The sequence below is a fragment of the Cervus elaphus genome, chromosome 7 (assembly GCF_910594005.1).
Source record: "Cervus elaphus chromosome 7, mCerEla1.1, whole genome shotgun sequence".
Taxonomy (NCBI): Eukaryota; Metazoa; Chordata; class Mammalia; order Artiodactyla; family Cervidae; genus Cervus; species Cervus elaphus.
Window position 1 is genome coordinate 18,762,789 of NC_057821.1, and position 27,711 is coordinate 18,790,499.

At 55.6% G+C, this 27,711-nt stretch overlaps 2 protein-coding genes across 2 annotated transcripts; one reads left to right on the forward strand and one right to left on the reverse strand.

The window, feature by feature from the left end:
- The first annotated feature begins 3,366 nt into the window (after positions 1–3,366).
- On the forward strand, positions 3,367–10,955 carry TMEM151B (transmembrane protein 151B). Its single transcript, XM_043907616.1, has 3 exons — positions 3,367–4,030; positions 6,132–6,572; positions 6,983–10,955. Exons 1-3 carry the CDS (start codon positions 3,905–3,907, stop codon positions 8,117–8,119), a joined length of 1,704 nt encoding a protein of 567 aa, XP_043763551.1. The 5' UTR covers positions 3,367–3,904; the 3' UTR covers positions 8,120–10,955.
- A 579-nt stretch (positions 10,956–11,534) lies between these two features.
- Positions 11,535–27,336, reverse strand: TCTE1 (t-complex-associated-testis-expressed 1). Its single transcript, XM_043907617.1, has 5 exons — positions 27,268–27,336; positions 18,002–18,377; positions 15,842–16,410; positions 13,379–13,828; positions 11,535–11,835 (listed from the first exon to the last, which is right to left on the reverse strand). Exons 2-5 carry the CDS (start codon positions 18,279–18,281, stop codon positions 11,626–11,628), a joined length of 1,509 nt encoding a protein of 502 aa, XP_043763552.1. The 5' UTR covers positions 18,282–18,377; positions 27,268–27,336; the 3' UTR covers positions 11,535–11,625.
- Between the last annotated feature and the right edge of the window lie 375 nt (positions 27,337–27,711).

The window sequence follows — 27,711 nt, forward strand, 5'->3', positions numbered from 1 at the left end:
CCTCAGACCTAGTACCAGCACGTCTTTCCGCCTTTCCCATCCCTACTTTCCCTGATCCTAGCCTCAGGAGGCTGTAGGCAAATCCCATCCACGTGGTGAGCCCCAAATCAGCTGCCCAATATTTATCCCCTACCCCAAGTTCCAGAAATGCTCTTAGAAAAATCACCTCTAAGAAAACATCTCCCTTTCCCATCTCTGGCTTTGGAGGAAGGAAGCTGGGGTGTGAACACACAGCTACTAACCAGGTTCCCTCCCACCCTCCCCATGAAACCTCATTCTATTCATCCATTTGATAGACATGTAAGGAGCTTCTTCTATAAGCCTGACATTGTTCTCTCTGCTGGAAGCAAAACGGAGGCTCACAGTAACAGTAATAACCAACAACTACCACCCCCCCCCAAACAAACAAACAAACAATGTCCCACAGTTCCAGCCTTCAAAACCCCCTAGCAGTTACAACACAGAATGATTGGGCTAAGACAGGAGTGGGAACAGGATGCTGGAGGGACACAGCATGGGGCCAACTACCCAATGGGGTGAGCAGTAGAGGAGGTTCCATTTGAACTGGAAATGGGAAGGGAAGAGGGCTGGGGAGAAGTATCTTGTCTCTGTTCGGGAAGGGGGTGAGTGGAGGGAGAAGGGAGGGGGGAGGACAGACTGGAGGAGGTGACCCACTGTTCTACTGGAGTGGGGAGGCTGTGTTGAGCATGAGAGGGTGAGGAGCCATGAGGGGAAAGCCCAAGGAAAATGAGGCATCTCCTTCCCTTGGGGTCATTGTGATTTCAGACATCCTCAACTTCCTCCCCTGACCCGTTCCTCTCCCAATCTCAAAGGCTGCAGCAAAAATACAGACCTTAACCACTTGGGTTCAAAATCATCTCCATTTTAAAGTTGGGAAGCTGAGGCCCAGAGAGGTGAGTTGACTTGCCCAAGGTCAAACAATCTGAAAGTGTAGAGCTGTGTTCTCCTGTTCCTCATACAAAACTTTAAAAATGTTTTCAGTGAGGGACTTCCCTGGTAGTCCAGGGCTTAAGACTTTCAGCTGCCAGTTCAGGGGGGCTCAAGTTCAATTCCTTGTCAAGGAACTAGATTCTGCATGCCACAGCTAAGCCCCAGGGCAGGTGCAGCCAAATAAAAACAAACAAACAATGTTTTCAGTGACTTTCTTTCCTTCATGAAGGTCTAAGAAGTTGGGGGCATCCGAGCCCTTTGCAAGGACACAAGAACTCAAGGGTGTGCAGGGAGCACCTCTGTTATACCCACAGGCTGATTTTAAGGAAAAACCTACCCCATTAACCTAGCCAGAAACCTATCCGTGTCTGGCTCTAAACCCTAACGGGTATGTAGCAGCCCCTTTTCTGGCCACATGAGGTCAGCATTGAGTCACTAACTGCTTCCAGCACCTAGTCTGTACTCTGATAGGAAGCCCTTCTGAGTACAATTCACGAATGGGGACAGGGACCATGGCAGTGTCATCTGGAAAGATGACCTGGGCACTCTGACTCAAGTCACAGCATGATCAGGGTCCTGACTTCACTCCCTCAGCCCCACCCAGTCTTCTCCAAGGTCCTCTTCTCTCTCTTGTTTTCTGGTTCCCTTTGTCATGCTCCCACTCCCCATCTCTGCCCACTCCAGCCAGACTCATCTTCAGGAAACAGGCCCAGTTGCTATGGTGACCAGCTGGTCAGCTGGCTCCTTCCACAGCCCCCTTTTTTCTCTGGGCTTCCAAGGAGGGGTAATGCATGTGTATGGAGAAAGGGGAGGTGGTCTTTTATCTCTTGAAAGCTCCGGGGTTGGCCAAAAGAACTTGAGCTATCTCTCTTCTGAAGCCCCCTGCAGTGGAGTGATGAAGGCAGTGGGGCTGGGGAACAGGAGGAAGATTAGAACAACTAAATGGGGAGTGTGAAGATCCTATCTGGGTTAGGAAAGGCCAGGATTAGAACCTCTGCTCTCTATCTGCAGTAAGTACTGAATTAGGTGAAATGAACTGAAACCAGAAGAGGAGTCAGAATTAGTTGTGGGCAGGACTTCTCAAAAATTATGGGTAGGAGAGAGACATTGGAATGAGCCAACGAGATTCCTCCTCTGCCATGGGGATGAAGGAGAACCATGCCTTTTGGGACCATACTCCCCCTAGGTTTGGGCAGGGAGGATGGACTCACTGACCTGGGGAGGATCACACAGGCTGGGTAGTACTGAAGTGACAGGCAGACCAAGAGCCCCCTTCAGCTTCCCTGGAAAGAGAAGAGTAGTAACATGGAGACAGGACCAAGAGCAGGGAGGTGGGTGTGTGGGTGAAGGTAGAGGCTCTTCTGCCCCAGATGAGGGGCAGGACCGTCAGCAGAGCAGTGGGCTTGTCCTCTATTTCCAAAGATCAGATATCCAGGTTTTGCCTCAAGCTGACCTCCAACCCCTGAAGATCCCCATGGACATTTGAATGGGAAAGGTCTGGATTCTAGGACCACTCTGTGAGTACCAGCGGGTGACCTTGAGAAAGTCCCTCACCTCCTCTCTGCCTTGGTTCCTTGTGGGTAAATGGGGAAAGTCACTATATGTCAAAGACTAAGGTAGCGCATGACACACAACAGGCTTCCTTGGTGACTGTGCACACACAAATGGGTCAAACATAGCCTTTATCTTATTTTTTCATAATGACAGGCTTCCGTGTCCTTCTTCCCTGTTAGATTTTGTGCTCCTTGAAGATGGGCAATTGTATTTTGCATTTCTATACAGGGCACAGTAGGTTCTTAATACTTTCTTATTGAATGGATGCATTCAGGAATGAATGAATGGCAGCTTTCTTTCTGCCCCTAACTGGGGTGGGAAAGAGCACTGTGGGTGGATGACATGAAGAGACAGGCGACCTGCATGTGGCCTCTGACTTGGCCTCCTACACTCAAAGTCAGAGCTTTAGAGATTGTTCAGTCAACTTTCTCACTGCACAAATGGGGAAACTAAGGCTCAGAGAGGGGAAGGCATTTGCCCAAGGTCACACAGCTAATGACAGAGCCCGGATTAAGAATCTCTTCTCAGGTTTCCTGATCTCCAGTCTAGGGCAATGTACACACTTCATTGCTTCTCTGGGGTTTTTCTTCTAGGATAGAGAGCTAGTTCAGTGAAGGCTGGTTTCAATATCCTCTCTTCTGCCCTCTGCTAGTCCTTCCTCACATCCAGCTCCAATCCTTTCCTTTTCAGCCTTTCCCAACCTTGTTCAGCTGGGTCTGGCCTCTGAAGTCCTGCCTTAACCCTTTACCATCCAACTGGGAATGGGGATCTTGCCTAGGGTTCCCCAACTCAATTTCCTCTCCCCACTCTCAGCCCTGGGAACTTGCGAGAACGAACGGTGGGGAGGGATGTGAGCTGGCCGCTGGCGCCCCCTCCGCGAACAGACGGAGGAGTTTGGGCTTAGTTTTCTCCTCCTCGGAAGGATGGCGGCGGTGAGGGTAGTGAGCGGGGCTGGGAGTGAGGAAGGGGTGCCGGGAGCCCCTGTTGCTTGTCCCTTTTGGGGTGGCTGTTAGGTAGGCTTGGGGAAGGCGGAGTTTGGGGGGCCGGGGGCGGGGCTCCTGTGCTGGGAGGAAGAGGGGGGGCGCGCTGGCTCCAGCTCCGCTCAGACAAAAGGCGGCGGCGGGAGCGGGCGGGAGGCGGAGCGGCGCCGCGAGGGCCTCAAGGTGACACCCGCCCCCGGCCCCGGCCCCCCCAGCCCGGCCCCCCAGCCCGCCTCCCCATCCCCATCCCCAAGCCCCTTACCCGTGGAGCCCTTTCCAGGCCCCCTCCCCCCGGCGGGGGGTGGGGAGCAGCGAGGGCCCCGCCCCCTCCCGCCCCCCTCCCCAGGGCCGGCGCAGGATGCCCCCGGCCCCCGGCAGCCCCCCGGGAGGCCCTGAGCTCGACGCGCCCCCTCTACGCCATGTCCCCCCCTGGCTCGGCCGCGGGAGAGAGCGGCGGCGGCGCCGGCGGCGGCGGTGGCGGCCCCGGGGTCCCGGAGGAGCCCACGGCGGCGGCGGCTACGGACGAGGGCCCCGCCCGAGAGGAGGTGAGAGCCGGTGGCGCCCCTTCCCAGGGCGCGGTCGTCCCTTCCCCGGGCGTGGCGCCCCTTCCCCCGCCGGTTCCGCCGCAGCGCGCCCGGCGCCCCGCACCCCGAGCCGGCCGCCGCAGCCGCAGTCCCGCGCCGCTGCCCCCGCCCGGCGGCCGGAGCTGTCCGCGGTGTCGGGGAAGGGGCCGCGCCGGGGGCGGGGCTCGGGGGGTCCCGGGCAGGGGGAGGGGCCTAGGGGCGGAGCCTCGCGGACCCCGGGTGAGTGGGGGTGGGGACGGTAGCCGGGATCCTATCTCGCGGAGGGAGATGCTCTTTAGAAGGCCAGGAAGGGTGACTTAGAGGGGCTGCGGGAGGCAGGAGAGTACCTGCCAGGTCCACGGAGGAAACGGTGGTGTTACCTGAGCTGGGGTCCTAAGAAGGTCAAATGTGAGCAGAAGCCATCCCCCCTGAGGTCACTGGGGCTGTGTGGAGGGGGACGTGCGCCTCTTTCATCCAAGGTCCGTGTAGCACCCCCCTCCAGGGGACTCCCAGGAATCTTTCCGGGTGTTGGTACCGAGCATACCTACCCCTCGTTGGGGGCATACTAAACTGGAGACAAAGCGATGAAGGAAAGTACCAGGGGCTCCCCAATCTCCCATGCACGCTCCCGCACACACTGCACTGGGGCAGAAGCACACAGGCGGGACCTGCAGGGAGGGCCCCTGTCACACGCACGCTCACTGGGACAAGCACACACTCAAGTGGGCATGCAAAGGGGCACACATGCACCCCCCAAGGGCGAGGCTCTCACAAAGGCACATGCACCCTAATCTTGTCTGCGTGTGCTGAGCACTACTTCCTAAGCCAGCCACCTATCTGTACTTCCAGATCTTTCCTTGGATTTCACACCAGTCCAGGGCCCACTGCCTGTTATTGTGCCTTTCGTCTCTCCACCTTCTCTCCCTTCCCCTGGGGAGCCTCCAGGTCCAGGCAGGGGAATGGAAAGAATAAGTCAGGATCTCAGCAGGAGGGTGTGTGGAGGGTTCCTAAAGCTAGACGGTGGGGGGAGCAGATGGGGGAGCAGAGGGAAAGCCCAGGTCGCCACCAGACATCTGACTCAGGATACTTGTCCTTGAGTGGCTGTGGGTGCCAGCACCCAGAATGCAAAGAGAATGAGGCCCTGCTTTCAGGAGCACCCAGTCTAGTGAAGGAGCCAGACACATAAACAACTCACTGGGACCACCGCAGGGCAGAACATGATTTAGTGCTTTAAGAAGCCTGGGTACTGAGAATTGTTTTCTCTTGTCAAAGAGCTGGGCCACAAATATCTTCCTCCTTGCCTCCCACCCCCACCCCCGTCTCCCATCCCCTCTCCCCAGCCATATGCCTCTGCCCTTCTGGATGTTTCCTCCTGGACCACCTGCTACTCAGGGACACAAACCCCCTGCTTTCCATCTTAGAACAGGAGTAGGATGTTAAGGAGACTTGCCAGGGACCTGGGGTCCAGAGCTTGGGGAAGGAGACAGCGCTTGGGGTTTCCTGGGAGGTATGAGGGAGGTGGATGGGTCTTCCTAGGTTCTGGAAGAAGGGAGGGCCCCACCTGTGAAGTGGGAAGGGGATGTCAGTGGGCCCCTCCCTCCTTTCCTAGAATACCTGGAAGGGGTCTGGGCTGGGGACTTGCCTTCGCTGATGCCTGTCTGTCCTCCCTGTCTTCCCTACCCACACCTTCTCCTGTTTCACTGCCATCTTTGTATCTGTCTTTGGACTGTTCCTCTGGGTGCCATCCTGCCCATCTGTGTCTTCTTTGCTATCTGGGCCTTCTCCCTCCACCCCTGGCTCTGATCCCTCTGCCTCTTGGGATATCTCTCTCTGAACTTCCCCAAACTGGCATTCCGTTCCTTTTTCCTGTCCTCATGGCTCACTCTGGGTCACTTCTGTGTTTATCTCTGATCCTGGCCTCCCATCTTGGTCTGACTCTTCTCTCCACGTCCCTGTCTGTCTCTGCCTGTCATCTCGGGTGCTGGCCTCTGGCCCTCCCTTCCCGCATTCACCTCTGTACTGGGTCTTGCCCCTCCGTCTCACTCCCCAATCATCTCGGCCCTTTGCCTGCGCATCTGAGCAGCAGCGTCCCATCCAGCCCTCTTTCACCAAGTCCCTCTGCCGTGAGTCCCACTGGAAGTGCCTGCTGCTCTCGCTGCTCATGTACGGCTGCCTGGGGGCGGTGGCCTGGTGCCACGTCACCACGGTGACCCGCCTCACCTTCAGCAGCGCCTACCAGGGCAACAGCCTCATGTACCACGACAGCCCCTGCTCCAACGGCTATGTCTACATCCCCCTGGCCTTCCTGCTCATGCTGTATGCCGTCTACCTGGTGGAGTGCTGGCATTGCCAAGCCCGCCACGAGCTGCAGCACCGGGTGGACGTGAGCAGCGTGCGAGAGCGCGTGGGCCGCATGCAGCAGGCCACGCCCTGTATCTGGTGGAAGGCCATCAGCTACCACTACGTCCGCCGCACGCGCCAAGTCACCCGATACCGCAATGGAGACGCCTACACCACCACCCAGGTGAGGAGCTGGAGGGGAGCACAGGCCGGTCCAGATGGGAGGGGGAAGGGCTGGGACCCTGCCCGACTGTCCCCAGGGGGAGCACAGCCCGCAGTGAGCTCTTGTGGGCACTGCCACAGAAGAGCAATAACCACCACCATAAAAATAACAGCAAACACTAGCAGACAGGTTCTGCTCTAACTACTTTACCAATATCAAAGTCAAACAGCTAGTGTGTGGTGGAGCTGGGATTTGAAGCCTGGCAGTCTGACTCCAGGATCTGTGTCTCTGGAGATGATACGATCCTACCTGGCTCCAACCGGGAGCTAAGCCAGGACAGGCTGAGGGTTCGATCAGGCGCCGAGAGCCGCCATGGGGCGGACGAGGGTGAGCGGACTGAAGCGACCCCGCCGCCTTCCCCGGCGCCGCAGGTCTACCATGAGCGCGTGAACACGCACGTGGCCGAGGCCGAGTTCGACTACGCGCGCTGTGGCGTCCGCGACGTGTCCAAGGCGCTGGTGGGGCTGGAGGGCGCGCCGGCCACACGGCTGCGCTTCACCAAGTGCTTCAGTTTCGCCAGCGTGGAGGCCGAGAACGCGTACCTGTGCCAGCGCGCGCGCTTCTTCGCCGAGAACGAGGGCCTGGACGACTACATGGAGGCGCGCGAGGGCATGCATCTCAAGAACGTGGACTTCCGCGAGTTTATGGTGGCCTTCCCCGACCCGGCCAGGCCGCCCTGGTACGCCTGCTCGTCCGCCTTCTGGGCCGCGGCGCTGCTCACGCTGTCGTGGCCGCTGCGCGTGCTGGCCGAGTACCGCACGGCCTACGCGCACTACCACGTAGAGAAGCTCTTCGGCCTGGAGGGCCCCGGCTCGGCGGGTGGCAGCGCCGGCGGCGGCCTCAGCCCCAGCGACGAGCTGCTGCCGCCGCTCACGCACCGCCTGCCGCGGGTCAACACGGTGGACAGCACGGAGCTCGAGTGGCACATCCGCTCCAACCAGCAGCTGGTGCCCAGCTACTCGGAGGCGGTGCTCATGGACCTGGCGGGGCTGGGCGCGCGCTGCGCTGGGGGAGCGGCCGGTGGCTACGCCCCCACCTGCCGCTACGGTGGGGTGGGTGGACCGGGAGCGGCGGGCCTGGCCCCGTACCGGCGCAGCTGCGAGCACTGCCAGCGCGCCGTCAGTAGCTCGTCCATCTTCTCGCGCAGCGCCCTGAGCATCTGCGCCAGCCCGCGGGCCGCCCCCGGGCCCGGAGGAGTCGGGGCGGGCTGCGGGGGCAGCCGCTTCTCTCTCGGCCGCCTCTACGGCTCGCGGCGCAGCTGCCTGTGGCGCAGCCGGAGCGGGAGCGTCAACGAGGCGAGCTGTCCCACCGAGCAGACGCGACTGTCCAGCCAGGCCAGCATGGGGGACGACGAGGAGGACGACGACGAGGAGGAGGCCGGGCCGCCGCCGCCCTACCACGACGCCCTCTACTTTCCGGTGCTCATCGTGCACCGGCAGGAGGGGTGTCTGGGCCACAGCCACCGGCCGCTGCACCGCCACGGCTCCTGCGTAGAGACTTCACTGTGACCCCGGGTCCCGGGACCGGCCCGACGGCCTCCTCCTTGCCCCTTGCCGGGACGGCGCGTCCCGCGGGTGGAGCAGGGGGGAGTCACGAGTGTGGCCGAGGCCGTGCTGGGAACGGCGCGGGTGGGGAGGTGGGAGGCGAGGGGGCGCGGGCCAGACTCAGACGGGGCCGATCCGACCCCCCCACTTCCTGTACATAAAGAAACAGCTGGGGGGAGGGGAGACAATCCCACCCCCGCAGAGCCGTCTCTTCCAGGCCTGCCCGCCCCTGAGTTCCTAGGGGGTCACCTCCCTTTCCGACACACACACTCGCACATTGGCGATTCCCTGTCCCGCCTTTCAATGGATCCAATGACTGTTACCTGGCGACTGCGCCCTGGAACCCGCCTTGGGCTCCGTCTCCAGGGAGAGGCCCTCGCTGTGCAGCTGGGGAGGTTTGGAGGCCGGAGGAGGGGGCGGGAAGGGCCGGCCGGCTTTCTTTCCTCGCTGCAGCCTGATCCTGCGGGGGCCTCACTCTACCAAGGGGGCAGTGGTTCGGAGAACAGCAGGGCTGGCTTCCAACCAAGCTAATGAATTCAGTGGGTCTGAGGCCGGGGCCAGGTGTCAGCCGCGGTACTCCATCTCAAAGCCCTGGAGATGTTGCTCTCTTCTTCTTGGCGCTGGCCCCGACAAGATCCGAAGATCGGGGTTTCCTTTCCGCCACTCCCACCGCTGTTGTTTATCTCCCTGGGCCCCCCCGGGGAGGTTGGGTCCTGGGGGGACCTGCTCACCACAGCTCTTCTTCCCCAGCCTGCTCCCTGGCTCTGAAGAGCTGTTGCCAGGGTGAGGGGGAAGGCAAACTGTGGAGGGCAGTGCACCTCAGTCATTTAAACTTCACCTCCTTGCCTCTGTTCTGGGAGGGCACCCCCTTCAGGCGGCATTCCTTTAAGCTGACCAAGGCGTCCGACTCAGCGGGGAGACTAGGAGACAGGCCTGGGTGACAACAGAGAACTCAGGAAGCAAGTGGGAGTCAAAGAGGAAAGGATCAGAAAAGATCCTCAAAGGTGGGGGTGTCCGTGGGGGCCGACCCTTGGCTCCCCCGTGTTCGTGGGGAGGAGTGGATAGTGGTCGTCCTCAAGCTGAGCCTCTGCGGGGCTGAGGACCTTGTCACAAGCCCAGCAGGAAGCTCCGTTCCATTGGTGGGGTCAGAGGCAGGAATTTTCTAAATCTTGCCCCATCCCTCTGTCCTCCCCTAGCCCGTGAGCTGAAGCCCTGCTGTGTGTCCCAGGGTCTTCAAAGGGGCATGCTGTCACCACCCCAGGGCGCTGGCCCCGTGTCCTGTCCCCCACCGCTCCTACCCTGATGTGCTTCCGTGTGCATGTCTGTGTACAAAACCCCTGCCCGCCCAGCTCCCCTGGCTAACGTTTTCCCAGCTGACTTAGCGCCCAGGGAGTGAGCTCACATTTGCAGCCGGAGAGGATAACCCTCAGCCTCGACATGGCTCGCCGCTGATGATTCTCACTTCATCTGAGCCATCAGAGCCACTCCTCTCCCCTCTTCCTCCAGCCTGGCCAGGCCCACACCGCCCGGGGCGTGGCCTCCACCTATGCAACATCTCTGGCTCCCCTGCTCCCCTTCCCTGGGCAGTTGGGGGTGCACAGATTGTGGGGACACCATGGCCTGTGGCGCATTGGGGTTGAGCTTAACTTTCAGGTGGAGATGGCTGAGTGGGAAGGGGAGGAGGCCGGAGAAGGGGATGCTTGGGCAGGAGGGGACAGCTGCCCACTAGGTTTCCCTGGGCAGCAGTGCCCACCTACCTGCCAGCACTGTGCTCTTCAGGGGCCTGGGGGTTGGAGCGCCCCTCTTTCCTTTGAATGGATGTCTGCGAGGTACAGGTGGCGAGCTGTGGCCTTGGCACCCAGTTCTTGGCCAGCTGGCACCCGGATGTCACACCCTTGTCTGGGGCATCCTGGCCACCTCATGGCTCTGGGGAGGGAGGAACTCAGCTCCCTGCCTCAGGCAGATGCCTGAGACAGAGCTTGAGCTGGGAGGAGGGGAGAGGGGAGGGGCTGTGATTATTTTTGCCTGTATTGACCATTTCTGCCTAGGTCCTCTCACACTGACAGCCTCACACCTCCCACATACGCACAGACTTAGAGAGAAACCAAGTCTTTGGTCTATTTTCTTGGTAGCTTTATTGATTGCCAGGGAAAACGAAAACCAGAAAAATTAATCTCTAAAATTAAACTTTACACTGAATGTTCTTGTTTCTCTAATTAGAACCTCTGCTAGCAGCTGTGGCTATGTACACTCACACACTCACACACACCCTCACACCTATAAGTTTGCACTCCGGAACTGTCAGAGGGTGTCAGGCACAGACAGACTTGAAGTTGCCCAGACAGGCACACGTGTGCGGTCACTCCCAAGCCCCCTTTGGTGCTCTGCTCCGTGCCTGCTTGTTGGAAGGAGTCCCTGGAAGGCGCTCCTAGGCTGTGGTTCCAGCCTGTGACCCACCCTTTGGAAACGGGGCTGGGGGTTCAGTCTGTGGAGGATGGGCCCTGGGGCTCAGCCTGAGTCCATCAGGCAGATCCTCTCATGGCCTCATGGGGAGATGTGATTCCTGTGGGTGTGGCCCCAGGGCGGGTGGTGGTAGAGTGATGGGGACTCGTGGAGGGTGCCTGGAAGGTTTCATGTGTCCTGGGACAAGGGCTTGTGGGGTGGGCTGGGCCTGGCTGGGAAGAAGACAGGTCTCTGTCAACTGGGTGCATCACACTGTGGCCTTTCTGTCGTGGATTTCCAAGCGCAAAGATTGTATAAATCAAACTGGTGGATAATAAAGTTGCGGATGACTCACTGACTTCCCTCCCAGGGTCACACCTCTCTCACCATCTCCCAGTCCTGTGAGCAACTCTTTGGGGAGGCCGCTGGGTCTGAGCCCCTCCCGTCACCTCTGTTTCCTCCTGCCCAGGTTGGGGGTGGGGTGGACTAGGGCTGGCATGACCTGCAGAACTGGAAGACTTAAGCAGAGTCAAGTAAGAGGGAGGTGGCATCTGCAGTGGTGAGGGTGGAAGAGCCAGGCAGAGCTCTGCTGAAACCTGGGGTGGAGGAGAGAGTGTGAGTGTATTTGAAGGTCAAGAGGTCAAGGATCTGTTTGGTAGAGAGAACAACGGTGGGGAGGAGGGTGGTTGGGGAGATGGGTGGCCCCTGTGGGAGAGTCTGGGCCTCACAGTCTCAGGGTCGGCTTTCCGTATTCTTGGGAGAAGTCAGTCATTTCAGTGAGTCCGTTCATATCCTCTCCCTAGGTACCAGGGCTAAGTCCCACTTCCTACCTCTATCCCATGCTCTTTCCTCTCCTCACAGATCCCTGCAGAACCTCAGTCACTCACCCCCAGGATAGTCTTGGTCTCACCTCCCCCTCCCTCGGGACCAGGGTGACTCTCAAGAGCAGACATGGCAGGGGCATGAAATGAGGGCTGGGGTTGGGGCAGTGACCTAGGTCTGGCCACCGCCCCAGCCCTGTTCCCATCTTATCCCACAGGATTCTCAGGGCCCTTGGCAGTGACTGGGGACATGAAGTGGCTGGGATTCAGGGCCCGCTGGCGGGCTGCTTCACGGTTGGCACAGAGGGCCTGGCCGATGAGGTACTCGCTTTCCTGGGCGATGTCTGACAGGCGCAAATCAAACTCCAGGAGGGTCTTGTTGTCTGACATGCCTTCCAGGAGCTGCTTCCCGCCATCCTGGGTCAGGAACACAAGGGAAAGGGTCACTTTCCACCACGACCCAGGACCACACAGACATGGGTGGATGTGTGCACATGTACACATACTGATATACAGACGTGATGGGAACAACAACTTCACAACACAGTTCCTACTTTGTGTAGCGTTTTCTGTTCTGTTCCATCTTATTCCCTGAGAAAAATGGTGCTTGAAATTCACTACATGGACTTTTCAACCCCAATGGTTTGAAAAACATGGTGCTGTATCAGTGACGATGACTCCATTCTTCTGGTTCAGCCACGAGCACGTGAGACCAATCTGGCTCGTGAGATATAAGGAAGAAGTTTGGAGGGAGTGGCATGTGGGAAGTTTTTTCTCGTAAAAGAAAAGAAGAGAGGAGTGGTCTCCTTTTTGCCTGCCTCTGAGCGTAGCCCTGTGGGAAGTACAGCCGCCATCTTGGGCCCATGAGAGTCACACAAGAGACAACGGGGCCGTGGGGCTGGGTAGGCAGAGCCGAGGTACCTCAGAAGCACTGAGCCAAGGAACTCCCCAACCCCAGAACCCCTTTCTCCAGGACTTCTGATTATGGGACACCGTGAACATTTCTCTTGTTTAAGCCATTTCCCATTGAAGCTTTCTGTTACTTGTAGCCAAGAGCACTCTCTCTGGAGTCAGTGTCTGTGAGCCAGACTGTCCTCTGGGGAGGCTTGGTAGAGGGTGCAGGGCCCTAACTGGAGTGCCTGGAGGGCCTTCTTCTCTCGGCCTCATAGTTCCAGCCCCTTCTGGGTTGGGTGGCCCTCGCCCAGTAAGAAAAATTTCCTGTTGGGAGGCAGAATGCTGGTTTTCTGTGGTTGTGACCCAACAGTATGTTGCAAAGTCAACTCAATGGGTCACTGAAGCATCTTTAAAAAATGAGGTAGCAGACATCATACAGGAAAACATCAGCATATATCACAAGCAGTGCAAGCTAAATTTCAATTATGTTATGTTGATGTATGAGTTCACTAGGTGCTCATGCAAATTGCATTTCTTACTCTGAGACTTGGTCAAGATTTGAAAGACACTGTCTGTTGGGAAGGACCCAGGCTTTCAACCTGACTGGATGCTCTCAGGCAACTCACTAACCTCTCTGAGACTATTGTCCATCTATAAAGTGGGGCTATTTTACTAGATAAGTTGAGGGTTAAGAAAAACTAACGGATACTGGGTGCCTAGGATAGTATAGAATCCCAAGTAGTAGCAACAGCTAGTAAATACTGAGGACCCAGCCAGTATCTGCAATGGTTAACTTCTTTACAATTATAACTCGTTTAATCCGCCCATTAACAACACTTAGAGGTAGATGCTATTACTATTCACATTTTACAGATGGGGAAATGGAGGTCCCAAAAGGTTAAGTAAATTTAACCAAGTGCTAAATGGCAGAGCTGGGGTGAGAACTGGGTAAAGGCTGTGGCCCTAACAATTTCCCGGTAAGTACGGCAGCAGTCAGATTCCAAGCCCTCCGCCCAAGGCCCCAGGGCTTCCCCTTGGCCCCGCGCGCCCCAGAAGCCTGGCTCACCAGCCCGATGTGGTTGCAGGACAGGTTGATGCTGGTGAGCGTGGTGTTGATGGTGAGCACTTGGGACAGAAGGGTGGCGGTGGGCTCGGACAGCTCGTTGCCCCCAAGGTGCAGCGTGGTGAGGCACTTGTTGGTATGCAGGGCGTGGGCGAGCGCCTGGCCGCCCTCATCCTCGATGCAGTTGAGGCGCAGGTTGAGGGAGATGAGGTTGCCGTTGTGCCCCAGGGCGTGAGCCAGCGAATGGGCGCCTGGCGCGCGCACCTGGTTGTTGGCGAGGTTGAGCACGCGCAGGCGGCTGTGGCTCAGCAGCTTGGCGGCGGCGCGCGCGCCCCGGTCCCCGATGAGGTTGTGCGACAGGTCCAGCTCCTCCAGGGCCGGGTGGTCCAGAAGGCTGCGGATTAGGATGCGTGCCTTGTCGTCATCCACCTTGCTTCGGGTCAGTCTGAAGATCTGTGGACAGCAGGAAGAATGTGCCTGCCTACATACCTCCCCCAGGTAGAAGAGGGACCGCCAGGAACGCCCGAGATTCTGTTCTTTCAAGAACCTGGCTATCCGGTGGCTGGGGTTCCGAGCTCCCAGTGCAGGGGGCTCAGATGAGATCCCTGGTATGGGAGGTGGATCCCACATGCTGCAATAAAGATAGAAGATCCCGCATGCTGCAGCTGTGCATCTGTGGCTCAGTCCCTTCAGTTGTATCCAACTCTTTGCGACCCTATGACTGGTACCCCGCCAGGCTTCTTTGTGGGATTCTCCAGGCAAGAATACTGGAGTGGGTTGCCATGCCCTCCTCCAGAGGATTCTCCTAATCTAGGGATCAAACCCACATCTCCTGCATCTCCTGCATTGCAGGATTCTTTACTGCTTGAGTCATCAGGGAAGCCCATGCTGCATATGGACCCATCCAAATAAATAAATAAATATTAAAGAGAGAGAGAGAGAGAAGAACTTGGCTGGGAAGGGGGAGAGAGGCGGAGCAGTAAGGGATAAAGGATTCAACCACCTGGCTGACTTTTGGGCAGGGCAGGTCTACCCAGCATGACAGTGATGCAGAACTGGTGGCAACTGGTAGGGAAAGGACTACCCCTTATTGAGTAATGACTACATGCTGGGCATGCTGCTGCAGCATTCCATAGCCGTGATCTCTAACCCCCAGCATCCTAGTGAGATCGAACAAGTTCTCTGCATTTTACAGGAGAAATGGAGGCTTTGAGCAGAAACGTCATTTGCCCATAGTCACACGGTGATTAAGCCATGGAGGCAGGTTTTGAATCCAGGTCTTTTGGATGAGTCAGCCCTTCCCTGCACTCTCCTAGACTTTTGTGAGGTGATACCCCATTCTAGTTTTGATTTGCACTTCTCTAACAATTAGCTAAGTTGAGCATCTTTTCATGTGCCTGTTGGCCATCTTTGGAGAAACGTCTAGGTCTTCTGGACATTTTTGGATTGGGTTGTTTTGTTGTTGTTATTGAGTTGTATAAGCTGCTTGTATGTTATGGAAATTAAGCCCTTGTCTGTTGCATTGTTTGCAAATATTTTTTCCCAGTCTGAAGGTTCTTTGTTTCATGGTTTCCTTTGCTGTGCAAAAGCTTATGCATTTGATTAGGATCCATTTGTTTTTGTTTTTATACATTGGTTTTAAACACATGCAAGTTTCTTCTTAAGGAAAAACCCAAAACCCTCATCTGTTACTGCTCTACCTTTCTCTCCTTTCACAGCCAAGTTCTTGAAAAAGCTGATCTGTCTCCTCACTTCTCACTCTCTCCACAAACACCTCTGATCTGGACTCTGCTCCTGGCACTCCACTGACATAGCTTCCCCTCAGTGACCTCAAAGTTTGCTACATCCAGTCCTTAGCTCCACCCCACCCCACTGCTGCTCATCCCTCATCTTGAAATGCCTCCCTCCATAGGCTCTGTGACACAATGCCATGTCCTCCTTTTCCTCCCCCTCTGATTCTTGGCATGCTCTCCTTCTTCCAACCAGAATATTTGGGACATACTTAACCTAAAAAAAAAAAAAAAGAAAGAAAAGAAAATTCGTTGTGTATCTGAAATTCAGATTTAACTGGACACCCCGTATTTTTATTGGTAAATCTGGCAACCCTATTTGAGTTGCAATTTCGCATTTATATGATTGCTGATTAGTGCCTTTTATCCCCACCAGATTGTCAGCTGGAGAGCACATATGGTCTAATTGTGCTCATTGTGGAATCTTCAGCACCTAGGACAGGGCCCGGGGTGCAGTTGAGTGTTGGATAAATAGCTGGTGAATGGGCCGGGCAGAACCGTGTGCGTTTCTGCATTCCCAGAACCCAGTTTGGTCCAGGGCCACCAAGGACACTTGGTCAAGGAGCGAGAAGGAAATAGGAGCAAGAAGGCGGTGATGGAGGAGGAGGGGAAGGGGAGAGGGACTCAGAGAGACGCTGAGAATGGGAGGTGGGGGGAGGCTGGGAGTAGGTGATACCTTGAGGGTGTGGCAGGCCTTGACGGTGGCTGCCAGGGAGTGGCAGTCGCGGTAGGTGAAGAGGAAGAGGTTCCACTCGAAGTTCATGCCACAGTCCTTGACACCGTATACCAGGTCCAGCTCCTCCAGATGGCTCAGGCCAGCCACCAGGTCGTCCAGTTGGTAGTGGTCCATGGCCGGTTCCTCCATCTCCCCTTCGCTGCCGGAATCGGATTGATCCCCGCCACGGGGCGCGGCTGGGAGCTGCACGGGCGGAAGGAACTGATCCACCCGGAGGGCGCGCACGTAGTTCCTGCAGAGTGGCAGCAGGCTGAGGATCACCGCGGGGTCGGTGGTGTTCGGGATGAAGTGTTTCAGCAAGTTCTCCAGGTGCAGCTCAAAGAACATGCGCTTCCAGCTGCCGCCGTGATTGTCCACGTGGCACACGGGCCACCGCTGCGTGCAGCAGCGGCGCCAGTAGCTCTCATCATCGATCAGGTTGGCGGTCACAGCCAGCGGCAGGTCAGGAGACAGGTGGCTCAGGACCTTCTTCTGATGCTCTGGGAGCAGCTGCTTCAGGATGGGGTTGTCTTTGGGAGCAAGAATAGGCAAATAGGAGGCACAGTGTTGGGGACACTGCACTGTGGTACCCTGGGCTCAGCCTGTCTGTCTGGGGGCACCCAGGAAAGGGGAAGACCCTCCTCTGCCTTCAGAGAGCCCCAGTCTGTGAGAAGAGATAGCCTTCATTCTCAGGGAGGCTCGATCTGAGGAGGGACACACCATTCCTGACTCTGGGGTGGTCCTGGTTGAAGGTGGACATCTTACCATCTGGTCTCAGGGAGCTCTCTGTCTGAGACAGAATCCCAGGTCCAGCCCTCAGTTTTCCCTTAATCTAGTAGAGGAGGTAATTTCTGACTTCAGAGGCTCCCAATGTGATTTGATTCATTCATTTCAAAACAAAAACTTTTTTTTTCTTTGAGCACCTACTATGTACCACAGGCTTCCCAGTTGATGCTAGTGATAAAGAACCTGCCTGCCAATGCAGGAGGAGACATAAAAGAGGCAGAGATGTGGGTTTGATTCCAGGGTCAGGAAGATTCCTTGGAGGAGGGCGTGGCAACCCACTCCAGCATTCTTGCCTGGAGAACCCCACGGACAGAGGAGCCTGGAGTGCAACAGTCCATAGGGTCACAAGGAGTCAGACACGACTGAAGTGACTGAGCACACACACACACACACTACGTACCACGTACTATCCTTGCATCCTAAGTGCTGAGGATACAAGAGTGAATAAAACAGAGGGAGGTGCTCCATCTTACTAGTGGAGGCAGACTGTAAACAAGCCACATGAATATATTGTAGGCCTGGTGGTGACAGGTGCTGTAGATAACATGATGGCCCTGTCCTCAGAGAGCTCCCCGTCTGGTAGGAGAGGTTGGCGACTCATCTTTGAAAAGGATGAACATTAACAGAGACTAAAGTACACGACAAACCAAGGATCTATACATGCCCATAGAAGACTCCAAGCGAGTGGAGGATGGTCAACCAGGGAGGGCTTTCTAGAGGAGGAGGTAGATGTGGTTTGGGCCAGGCTTTGTTGGAGAGAGTCGGAAAAGTAAGGAGCAGGCCTAGATATAGAGGGCACAGTGTGGGATGGGGGAGGTGTGTGGTGGGGCCTGGAAGTGGGGATGGCTGGAGAAACTGACTTGGCCTCAGGGTAGGGGGTAAGGGAGGAGGTGAGTGGGGATGAGGACATTTTCCTAAAGGAAATCAGTTCTGAATATTCATTGGAAGGACTGATGCTGAAGCTGAAGCTCCAATACTTTGGCCACCTGATGCAAAGAGCTGACTCATTAGAAAAGACCCTGATGCTGGGAAAGATTGAAGGCAGGAGAAGGGGATGATAGAGGGTGAGATGGTTGGATCGCTTCACCAACTCGATGGACATGAGTTTGAGCAAGCTCTGGGAGATGGTGAAGGACAGGGAAACCTGGCATGCTGCAGTCCACCGGTTTGCAGAGTCAGACATGACCGAGGGGCTGAACAAGACAAGAGGATGTTGTAGGAGACGGCAGGGGCTGCCCCCAGACCCAGCTCTGAGGCCTGGCCTCCAGGCAGTTCCCTCCCACCCTGCCCCACTCCTAGCCTTCTCTCTCCCAAGTGAGGAGGGAACAGACTCACTCTGGAAGTTCTTGACAATGTGCTGAATGCAGAGCTCTGTGAGGAGGGGCACAATGGCCAGTGACCACTCAGCGTCCTCAGCGATGATCCTGCGCATCCGCCGGACCCCAGACCCAGAGCTTGGGCCCGTGGACTTCACCAGCGGGGGGATAACTGGGGTGGGCTTTGAGGGCTGTGGGCCTGTGCTCGAAGTTTGGCCCACAGCGGAAGACCGGTCCTGGGTGGAGGTTGAGGACCGGCTGGGGATTGACGGCGACTCTGTTGTCTGGGTCTCCTGCATGCTGGGGGTTGGCAACACAGGGCCAGGTGGCCCCTTGGTGATGGGCACGTGACGGAGAGCTTCTCAGACAGGCAGATCCTGGGTGCTGGCGGGAACCTGGAGAAAGAGGAGCAGGGAGAGCTGTTATTTTGGAGGGTTTCGGTGGGCATTTACCAACAGACATAGCACGGGGTGGTTCTGAAGGGCCAGTCTCTGGACTAGAGCAGGTCCAGGTGCAAAGCCCACCAGCTGGGTGGCCTTAGGCCGGTTATTGAAGCTTTTTGGGTTTCAGATGCTTCCCCTGTGAAATGAGGATAGCAGTTACCAATAATATGATTGGGAAGAGTGACTAAAATAATGCATCCGAAGAGGCACAGCTTTCCGTGACACATGAGGCTGTAGCAAGCGGCAGAGCCACATTTCAGACAATAATAGCTACGCGGTAATTACGAGCAATTGCTGCATGATGTCCCTTTTTTTAGTTTTTTTATGCATATCAGCTCATTTGATTCTCACAGAAGCCTTTTTGAGATAGGCGCTGATGGGCTAATTTTTTTTCTGATGTGAAACTGAAGCTCAGAGAGGTTAACTGAGTTGCCTAAAGTCACACAGCTTATATATAACAAAGGTGGATTAAAACTCAGCCTATTGGGACTTTCTTGGTGGTCTCGTGGTTAAGAATCTGCCTGCCAGTGCAGGGGATATGGGTTCCATCCCTGGTTAGGGAGATCCCACATTCCACAGGGCAGCTAAGCCCATGTCTCCACTCTCCACAGCTAGAGAAAGCCCCAAAGACCCCGTACAGAAACAAAGACCCCATACAGCCAAAAACTGGTACATAAATAACAACAACAACAACTCAGTCTGTCAAGTTCAGCCAAAAGGCTGAGGTATGATAAACATTTAGTTTAAAACAGCTCCCTGCCACTAAGCATTTTACAGAAAAACAACTGCCTAACCAGGAGGAAGGGATGAAGCACAGTACTGGCCAACTGAAGTATAGAAATAGAAATAGAATGGCTGCCAAAATGCAAGCCACATTTACTATTTAAAAATTTCTCCTATAGACATTAAGAAAGGAAAGAGAAAACAAGTGAAATTAACTTTATGTTTAACCCAGTATGTCCAAAATATTTAAACATGTAATCAATATAAAAATTATTATCTATATAAATATTAGGTATATGCATTTAAACCTTCAAAATCTGGTGGCTAGTGGCTCCCGTTTTAGGCAGTGCAGGCCAGAAGGGAAGGCTAGGGAAACCGGACCCATACCCTGCCCAGGGCCTCAGCACCTTCTCCTCCTCCCTCAGTGGGCTTTAGCTTGCCCCTCCCTCAATCTCCCCATCCCAGTCTTCCTATTTCTCCCAGGCTCCGGGCATTCCAGACAAGCGGCAGTGGGAAAGTGTGGGAGGCTACAAGGCAGCTAAATCTGGGGCTGAAGACAGAGGGTGTATCCGGGCGCGCCGTCACCCCGTTTGTCCTTTCCTGCACCCATGCTGCAGTGTCCCCCCCACCCCCAGGACCTCGGGAAGAACAGGGTCTGCTCAGCCCAGCACGGAGCTCCCGCTCTAGGTTTGCTCCCCGACTCCATGCACTGGGTCGTGGCCGGTGGGCAGGAACACTGTGAAACCAGCAAAGGTGTCCTTGGCAGATGGAGGGGACCAGATGGTGCTCCCCAGTCCTCCAGGCATCTCAAGGAGGAAGAGCCTGGCTGTGTGAATGTGTGTGTGTGTGTGTGTGTGTGAGGGGGAGAGAGAGAGAGAGAGAGAGGGAGGCAGGAGGGGGCAGTGTAAGGAAGATATCTATGTATTTTGGTGACACACTTATGCAAATCAAATGCAAATTGACAAACAGATTGGGTCCATGCATTGTGGGACAAGCAGCTGGCCTTTTTGACTCATGGTCCCTCCGAGGGTATGGCTGGGAGGGGATGTTGCTTGGAGGCCCCAGATGACTTTGCATTTCTGGCTCTGCCAGGCACTTGCTGTGTGACCTTGGCCAAGTTACTTGGTCTGAGTGCCAGTTTCCTTATCTGTCAAAGGGCACAGTAATATCTTCCTATGCAGGCTTTGTGGAGATTCCCCTGAGATAATACTTGGATCATATTCATAGTATTTGACAAGAGTGGGATTTCCCTAGTGGTCCAGTGGTTAAGAATCCGCCTTGCGCCTTGCAATGCAGGGGACACGGGTTTGATCCCTGGTCAGGGAACTAAGATCCCAAGTGCTCTGGAGCAATTAAGCCCAGGCAACCACAAAAAACCAGTCTCCGTGTGCCGCAATGCAAGATCCTGCAGGAGGCAACGAAGGTACCGTGTTCTGAATAAATAAACATTTTAAAAAGTATTTGGCAGGAGTACCAGAGTGGGTGTGTGGAGGATGGAGGCATTCTGAGGGACAGGGGTTTGGGCTGGAGAGGGAAAGCCCTAGAGACCTGCTTCTGAGTACTAACCTGAGATGGTGTCTCTGAGTGAGGTGCTTCCCTTCCTCCAGGGGACACGTGAGGGCAAGGTGGTGGTGATGTTCGGGTCTGGACAGGACGGGGTGGGGGTGGAGGGCTGGCAGTCTGGGCCAGAGGAGGAGGGTAGGGACAACAGGCCAGCTCTGCTCCCGCCAGCTCCGCGTCTGGACGCCTGGGGCTCCCTCCACAGTTCTGGTCTAACACATTCCGGTATTCCCCTTGGTCCCAGATGCAACCCAGGACAGCCTCTGGGCCATGCCTGGGAGCAGAGCCTGGCGTGGCTCTCCAGGCCTCTCACAGAACTGCCTGGCCTCACCATCCTGCTCAATGGGCCCTTCTTCCTCCTGGGAAGCCACATGTTGGGGGACCCCTCCTGAGGCCTAGCGGGGTGCTCCCTGGAACAGGCTGGCCCTGTTCTCACCGTCTAATGCCTCACTGTCTTAGGACCTGGCTCCTCAGGCCTGGTCCTAACTGCCTGGCCGCTGTTTGGGGCCCGCAGTCTTCTCTGGTAGGACGCTGCATGACCTGCCCAGGGCCTGGTCCAGGGCCCTGAGCCATCGCCTCAGAAGGAGGGGACAGGAGTGGCCCTGCATGTGCTCCACGTGCTTGGCTGGTATAAACAAGAGCCCCTACTGTCCCATGACATTCACAGAGACCTCCATACCCCCAGGTCTGATGTCATTTTAAAGGCAAGTGTTGATAATATTAACCTCATAATAAGATCAGATTGGTAGTTTTCACTTTCATTTTTTAAAAAAACTCAACATCACAGAAATATTTTTGGCAAGCAAATTGTTACCAGACAGAGGATTCTTCTAAGAAGGCTTTTAGTTCCAAATTTTTTTTTTTAATATATATATACCTAAAAGAATCAATCAAATATAAAACAGAGTATGTTTCGAAGGATAATGAGCATGATGAACTCTTTGCCTGCCAGTTACTAATGTTACAAAGATGGTATCAAGTCACGCGCCCAAACCTGTTCTTCTCAATCACTGCTCGGCTGCCGCTCTCTCAACTCTTCCCCTGGCCTCTCGGATATTCTCCAAAGGCTTCCAACACAGGCTCCTCTGACTCTGCCCATCCCTCAGGGTTGAGCCTTGCCTGCCCTGTTCCTCCTCTTGCTGGGCTGCAGCTCCCCTGTCTCCTCTGAGCTCCAGACTCACAGCCACTGGCCACCTAGAGGCTCCTGCAGACGCAGTCTGCCCCCCAAGAGCACTCCGTGCCTCCACCAAGGCTCTCCTCCTCCTGGCTGCTTACCTTGGCCAGAGGCATCAGGAGCCATCCAGGTGTGTGAACCTGGAAGCTGGGGACTCACCTCTCTCCTTCAGTACCGACCCCCCGCCTGGTCACGGCAGTGTCCCCTCGGTTCTGACTCCCTTCCCCGCAGTCCCTCCTGTCCCTTCCTGCTTGGCCTCAGCGCAGGGCCTCATCGTCCACTGTCATTGTAGCTGCAGCTGCCTCGCACCTGGGTGTGTCATCCAGCACTCAGCCTTCTCACAGCTGTCCTGGCAGGCCCCTGGGTAAGCCCCTGGCTCCTCAGAGCAGAAGGCCCTCCATGGCCGGATGCTCTGTTTGAAATAAACCCCTCTCTGCATCTCGAACACAACAGGCTAATCTGTGCCACCCAGCCTTTGCTCAAGCCACTCTTTCTGCCTGGAAGGCCTTTCCTGCAGTCTCTGCTGGGGGAAGCAGACCAGCACTGGTATTTTGAGCCTGAACTCAAGCACCATTTCCCCCCTGGAGCCTTTGGCTTTTCTTGTCTCCCCCTTCCCTTTGTCAGATCCCCAGCACCTGTGTCGCTTCAATGGACTAACGAACCTCTCCTCACACCCACAATGGACTGTGGGCTCCTCCAGGTGTGGGGACTATTTCTATTTTTTTTTTTTTAACTGCGCCATGTGGCATGTGGGATCTTAGTTCTCCAGCTATGGATGGAACCCAGGCCCCCTGCATTGGGAGCGTGGAGTCTTAGCCACTGGACCGCCAGGGAAGTCCTCTTTCTTACTCATTTTTTTCTCTCTAATCCCTAACCCGGTGTCAGGTCTGCCAGGGAAGCAGCTGGTGTTCTGGGCTGCCCCACCTCCCTCTGATCATAGATTCTGGCCAATAGGAGTACCCTGTATTGGTCAGAGCAATTGGTTCAGGGGCGCACCTGATATAAGCCAATCAGAGTCCTTCCTGGGACCTGTCCAAGTGGAGGTAGAAAGGACACATGTCCTTGAAGGATACAGATCCCCTGCTGCTGGAAGCTGTTTCCCTTCACATGGGAAAGGCTGGTCTGCGGCAGCAGGAGGACGTGCCGCCTGGTGGAGACCAGCAGGAGAGGGAGGACAGACGGTACCGCGCACCTCCCGTCCCCAGTCCTCATCACTGAAGGCCCTCTGACGGCCTCCTTCAGTTCTGAGACCTGACTTGATGGCCTTCTAGCAAGTCTCTCTTGCTGAAGCTAAGAATTGGGTTTCTGCTCCTTTGTGACCAAAAGGTCCTCACTATCTGGGTAGGCTTACTGTTTTGTGAATGAAATTATGGGAACAATTGCAAATCAGTAGATGAACTAGTTCAAAGGATGGCCTGAAGCTGCCTGGCTGTTCCTCATGTCTAACTCTGGTGGCCTGTTCCTCTCCTGACCACCCGAGCCTCCAACCCCACCTCCCATCTCTTCGCTGACAGCATCACCAATGTACATCGGCTCAGCACTTAAAAGTTACAAGCTTCTGGGACTTTCCTGTTGATACAGTGGTTAAGAATATGTCCTGCAATGCAGGGGACATGGGTTCGATCCTTGGTCAGGGAACTGGGATCCCACATGCTGCAGGGCAGCTAAGCCCATGAGTGCAACTAAGACTGGATGCAGCCAAACAAATAAATATTAAAAAAAAAAAAAAGTTACAAGCTTCTTTTAGAATGTTTCTCTTGTTAGAGTCTTATTCTACAGTGGAGTCAGGGCAGGCTTCTCAACCCCATTTTATGGATGAAGAAACTGAAGACCAGACCAGGAAATAACTGGCCCCTAAATAAATCGGAGGGCTGGGGCCAGATCAGGAGCTTGGCTGCCCTAACCACACTGCCCTGCTCTTCCACTCTTTTCCACCTTCCACTAGAAAAGAGCCTGTTCTTGTTCCCAGGGGAGCAGGCATCCTGTCTTCACTGCAGAGAGGATGTGTCAGGCTGTCAGGGTCTCCCCAGGCTGGAAGAGCAACTAGGTCCGTGGCACCCCACAATGGGAATTTCAGGCCCCTGACAAAAGAAATACCTGTCATAGTAAAACGCATTTCCTCCCTAATGAAACGAAATCTTAATAGTCTGTACATGTGTGTATATATCCCTATGTGAACCCTGTGCTGCTATTTATTTAATTTTATTTTGTGGTTGCACAGCGGGGCTTACGGGCTCTTAAGTTTCCTGATTGAGGGAACTAAGGGATTGAACCAGGCCACAGCTGTGAAAGGGTTGAGTTCTAACCAGTGGACGGCCAGGGAATGCCCGAGTGCGTGCTTCTTGTGCACACCCTGCCCCCAGATGGGGCACGTGGGGGCAACCAGTGACCCTTCATCTCCTGACACCTGTAGGTCATGGACCCCTGGGGCCTCACATGCTATGTCGCCAACATCAACCCTGCCACAAGCCCTGAGGAAAGGTGAGTCCTTCTCCCCCTCCCCCAATCCCAGCTGTGTCTCCAGGCCCAGTATCCAGGTCCTGAAATAGTTCGTAGCTCACAGGGTTAAGTGTTAGGGTCTGCTCTCTACATGCCCAAGCACAGGCAATAGAAAGGGATGAGATGTCCCAGTTTGGGCAGGGTTGTCCTCATTTTTGATGGTGGACAAGTGTTCCGTGAACCACCTCCTTGTCTATACATAGCTCCGATTTATTGTATTCTAGGCCAAAGTGGCTCAGTGGTAAAGAATCTACATGCCAAGGTAGAAGACACAGGTTAGATCCCTGGGTCAGGAAGATCCCCTGGAGAAGGGCATGGTAACCCACTCCAGTATTCTTGCCTGGAGAATTCCATGGACAGAGGAGCCTGGTGGGCTACAGTCCATGGGGTCGCACAGAGTTGGATGTGACTGAGTGTGCACACATGCAGCTCGGCAGGCCCTCAGTAGTGTGTGCACAGGAGGAGGCAGCATAACAGCCAGCTCAGGATTCAGGAGTTACACCGCCTGAGGTCCAATCTCCACTCCGTCCCTAACATCTGGGAGAACCTGGCAAGTCATGCAACCCCACTAAGCCTCCATCTCTTTATCTGTAATATGGGATAGTAACTTGGGTTCCTACTTCATGAGATTATCCAGAGGATTAAAGGAGCTAATGTGTGCGCATGCTTGTGTGCTAAGTCGCTTCAGTCATGTCTGACTCTTTGCAACCCCATGCACTGTAGCCCGCCAAGCTCCTCTGTCCATGGAATTCTCCAGGCAAGAATACTGGAGTGAGTGGGTTGCCATTTCCTCTTCCAGGGATCTTCCCAACCCAAGGATTGAACCTGCATCTCTTGTGTCTTCTGCACTGGCAGGCAGGTTCTTTACCACTAGTGCCACCTGGGAAGCACTAAAGTGAAAGTGTTGTCACTCAGTCATGTCTGATTCTTGGTAAGCCCGTGGACGATAGCCCACCAGGCTCCTCTGTCCATGGAATTCCCCTGGCAAGAATACCGGAGTGGGTTGCCTTGCCCTTCTCCAGTGGATATTCCCAACCTAAGGACTGAAACTGTGTCTCCTGAGTCTCCTGCATTGCAGGCAGACTCTTTGTCTGAGCCACCAGGAAACGTGTGTGAGACATTCCCTATAGTTTTGGGCCCAGAGCCAACACTCAAGGTAAGTGTTAGATATCATGACAAAGATGTTAGATGCTGTACCAATATAAGCCTATGAAATCTTCAGACTTATTGACAAATATTGTTATTATAACACTATCCTCATTTCACAAACAGGAAAACAGCGGCTTAGAGAACTTAAGTAACTTGCTAAGCATCACAGTAAATGGAGAAGCTGAGCTCTGAACCAATGTCTGTCCAAAGCTGTCCCTCACTTCCCTGCACAAAAAGCAGAGACAAATCACGGGATGTTGGCATTGCTTCCTAAATTGCCCAGACTCAGTTGTCATGGTACTTTTCCAGTGGGCTTCCCACTCTCTCCTGTGGGAGCCTGGGGTCACCGTCATTGGTGCTGACCTGAACAGCCCAGGCTCCGTCACAGGGCCTTTCTGCAGAACTGATGATCACTTCAGCTTTTGAGGCCCCAAGAGGACCCAAGAGATACCGCAGAGCTGTGCTCTCCTGCCCCGTGGCCCACACTGGGCCCTCCATGTTCCTCCCAGACGTAGGGTTCAGTGCTCGAGTCTCCCGCACCTTCCCTCCTCTCAAACGTCTCAGACCTCCTCCTTTCTCAAGTGCTTAGCTGAATCCAAACACTTTGGGCAGAGGCTCCACCTGCCTGCCCAAATGGGAACGTTGAAGATGCTAGGGGAGGGGAAGTCCTCTCCCCTTTCTGCTCACGTCATCCCTGGTCCTCACCTCTCTTCCTCTGAACTGAGAAGAAGTGCCAGGCCTTCCTTAGGTTCTGTGAGGACCTCTGTGGCCTTGGACATCCCTTCTCGGGCACTGGGCTTTGACGTCCCTTACCCCCCCAGCTTCTCTGATGGTGCTTCCTGCTTTCTCAGTCAGCTGTTCCTTGGGGGCCCTGGCTTTTGTCTACATTTCCCCAGTCCCTATCCTGCCTACTGTGTCAGACTTCACCTCAGGGCAAGTCATTCCCATTTGGGAATTCAGAGTTTGTGGAATCACAAAAGAGGGGCAAAAAAGTTTCCCTGACAGAGTTCTAGCCCAGCAACCCTGGTCTTTTGCTGGTGAGACAGTCTGCACACTTATCACACCCCTGGGCCAGGCTTTCCTCCCAACTGCCCACTTAGGTCTGTTGTCTTAAAAAAGAACTCCACCCTCATCCCTACCTTTGATTCAGACACCCCACCAGGGAAGCTCAGCTCCAAAGGCCAGCAAGTCCCTCCCCCAACCCGCCTGGGGTGAAGGGGCCCTCCTTCTCTTTGGTGACCAAGGATAACCAGCTTTGTCATGGGAGGGAGGGAGGGCAGAAGTGTCTAGATCTGCAGGAAGGACTGCAGCCCCAGGAGCTGGGAATAGAGGTCGGTCTTTCCAGGAAGGCTGAGGCCCCAGCACTAGGGACTGCTCTCCCCCATGACCGACTCTCACTCCACTTTCCCCTTCTCTATCTCGGGTGACCCTCCCTCCCCTGATTCGCAGGCCCTGGGCCAGTCTGCAGGGGCCATAGGGAGGAAGGCGTCACGGTCGGTCAACTTCATATGGGGGTGGGGGCCTCCCATAGGTATAGGCCGGCCCTTCCTTCTCACGGGAGCCAAGGCTGCGGCCACCTGCAGACTTCGGCCGGGTGGGCTGACTCTGGGGGGGGGGGTGCTCCCGTGCCCTGTGGGGGGAATGGGGGCAGAGAGAGCTCAGCCTGCTAGGGGAGACTGGGGCTGGGTGTTCTCTCTCCAGAGGTTGCCTCACCGCTCCCGAGACCTGGGCGCTCACCTTCCCGCAGGTCCCCACGCAACGCCGGTTGTTAGGGACGCCGTGCATCGCTAGCGGGCGGGGCTTCGCGGGCGGGTGCGCATGCGTCCTCCCGCAAGCTGGTTTACTCGGCTGTGCGCCGTGGAGGGCAGGGCTGCCGGGCTTCGATGGTTGTCGCCGAGCGCCTTGGCCCAGGATCGATGCAAATACGTGTCCCCATCTAAGGCACTGTGTGAGGACAGTGCAGTGGGAACTCTGGCCGCAGGACATGCTTTGTGCGTCCTGGGGACATGTTTAGGAGCAGTGGGTTTCTGCGGGGAAAGGCGGGGAGCTGGGGATGGGGCAGGGCGCCTGGACTGCTACGGGGCTCTTCCTTCTCGGGGGCCTTTTGTGTGAAAATGGAGGTGGGGATGACGAGTGGGAAGACGGTCCAGGAAAAGCACCAGTGGCCATTCCCTTCCGGAA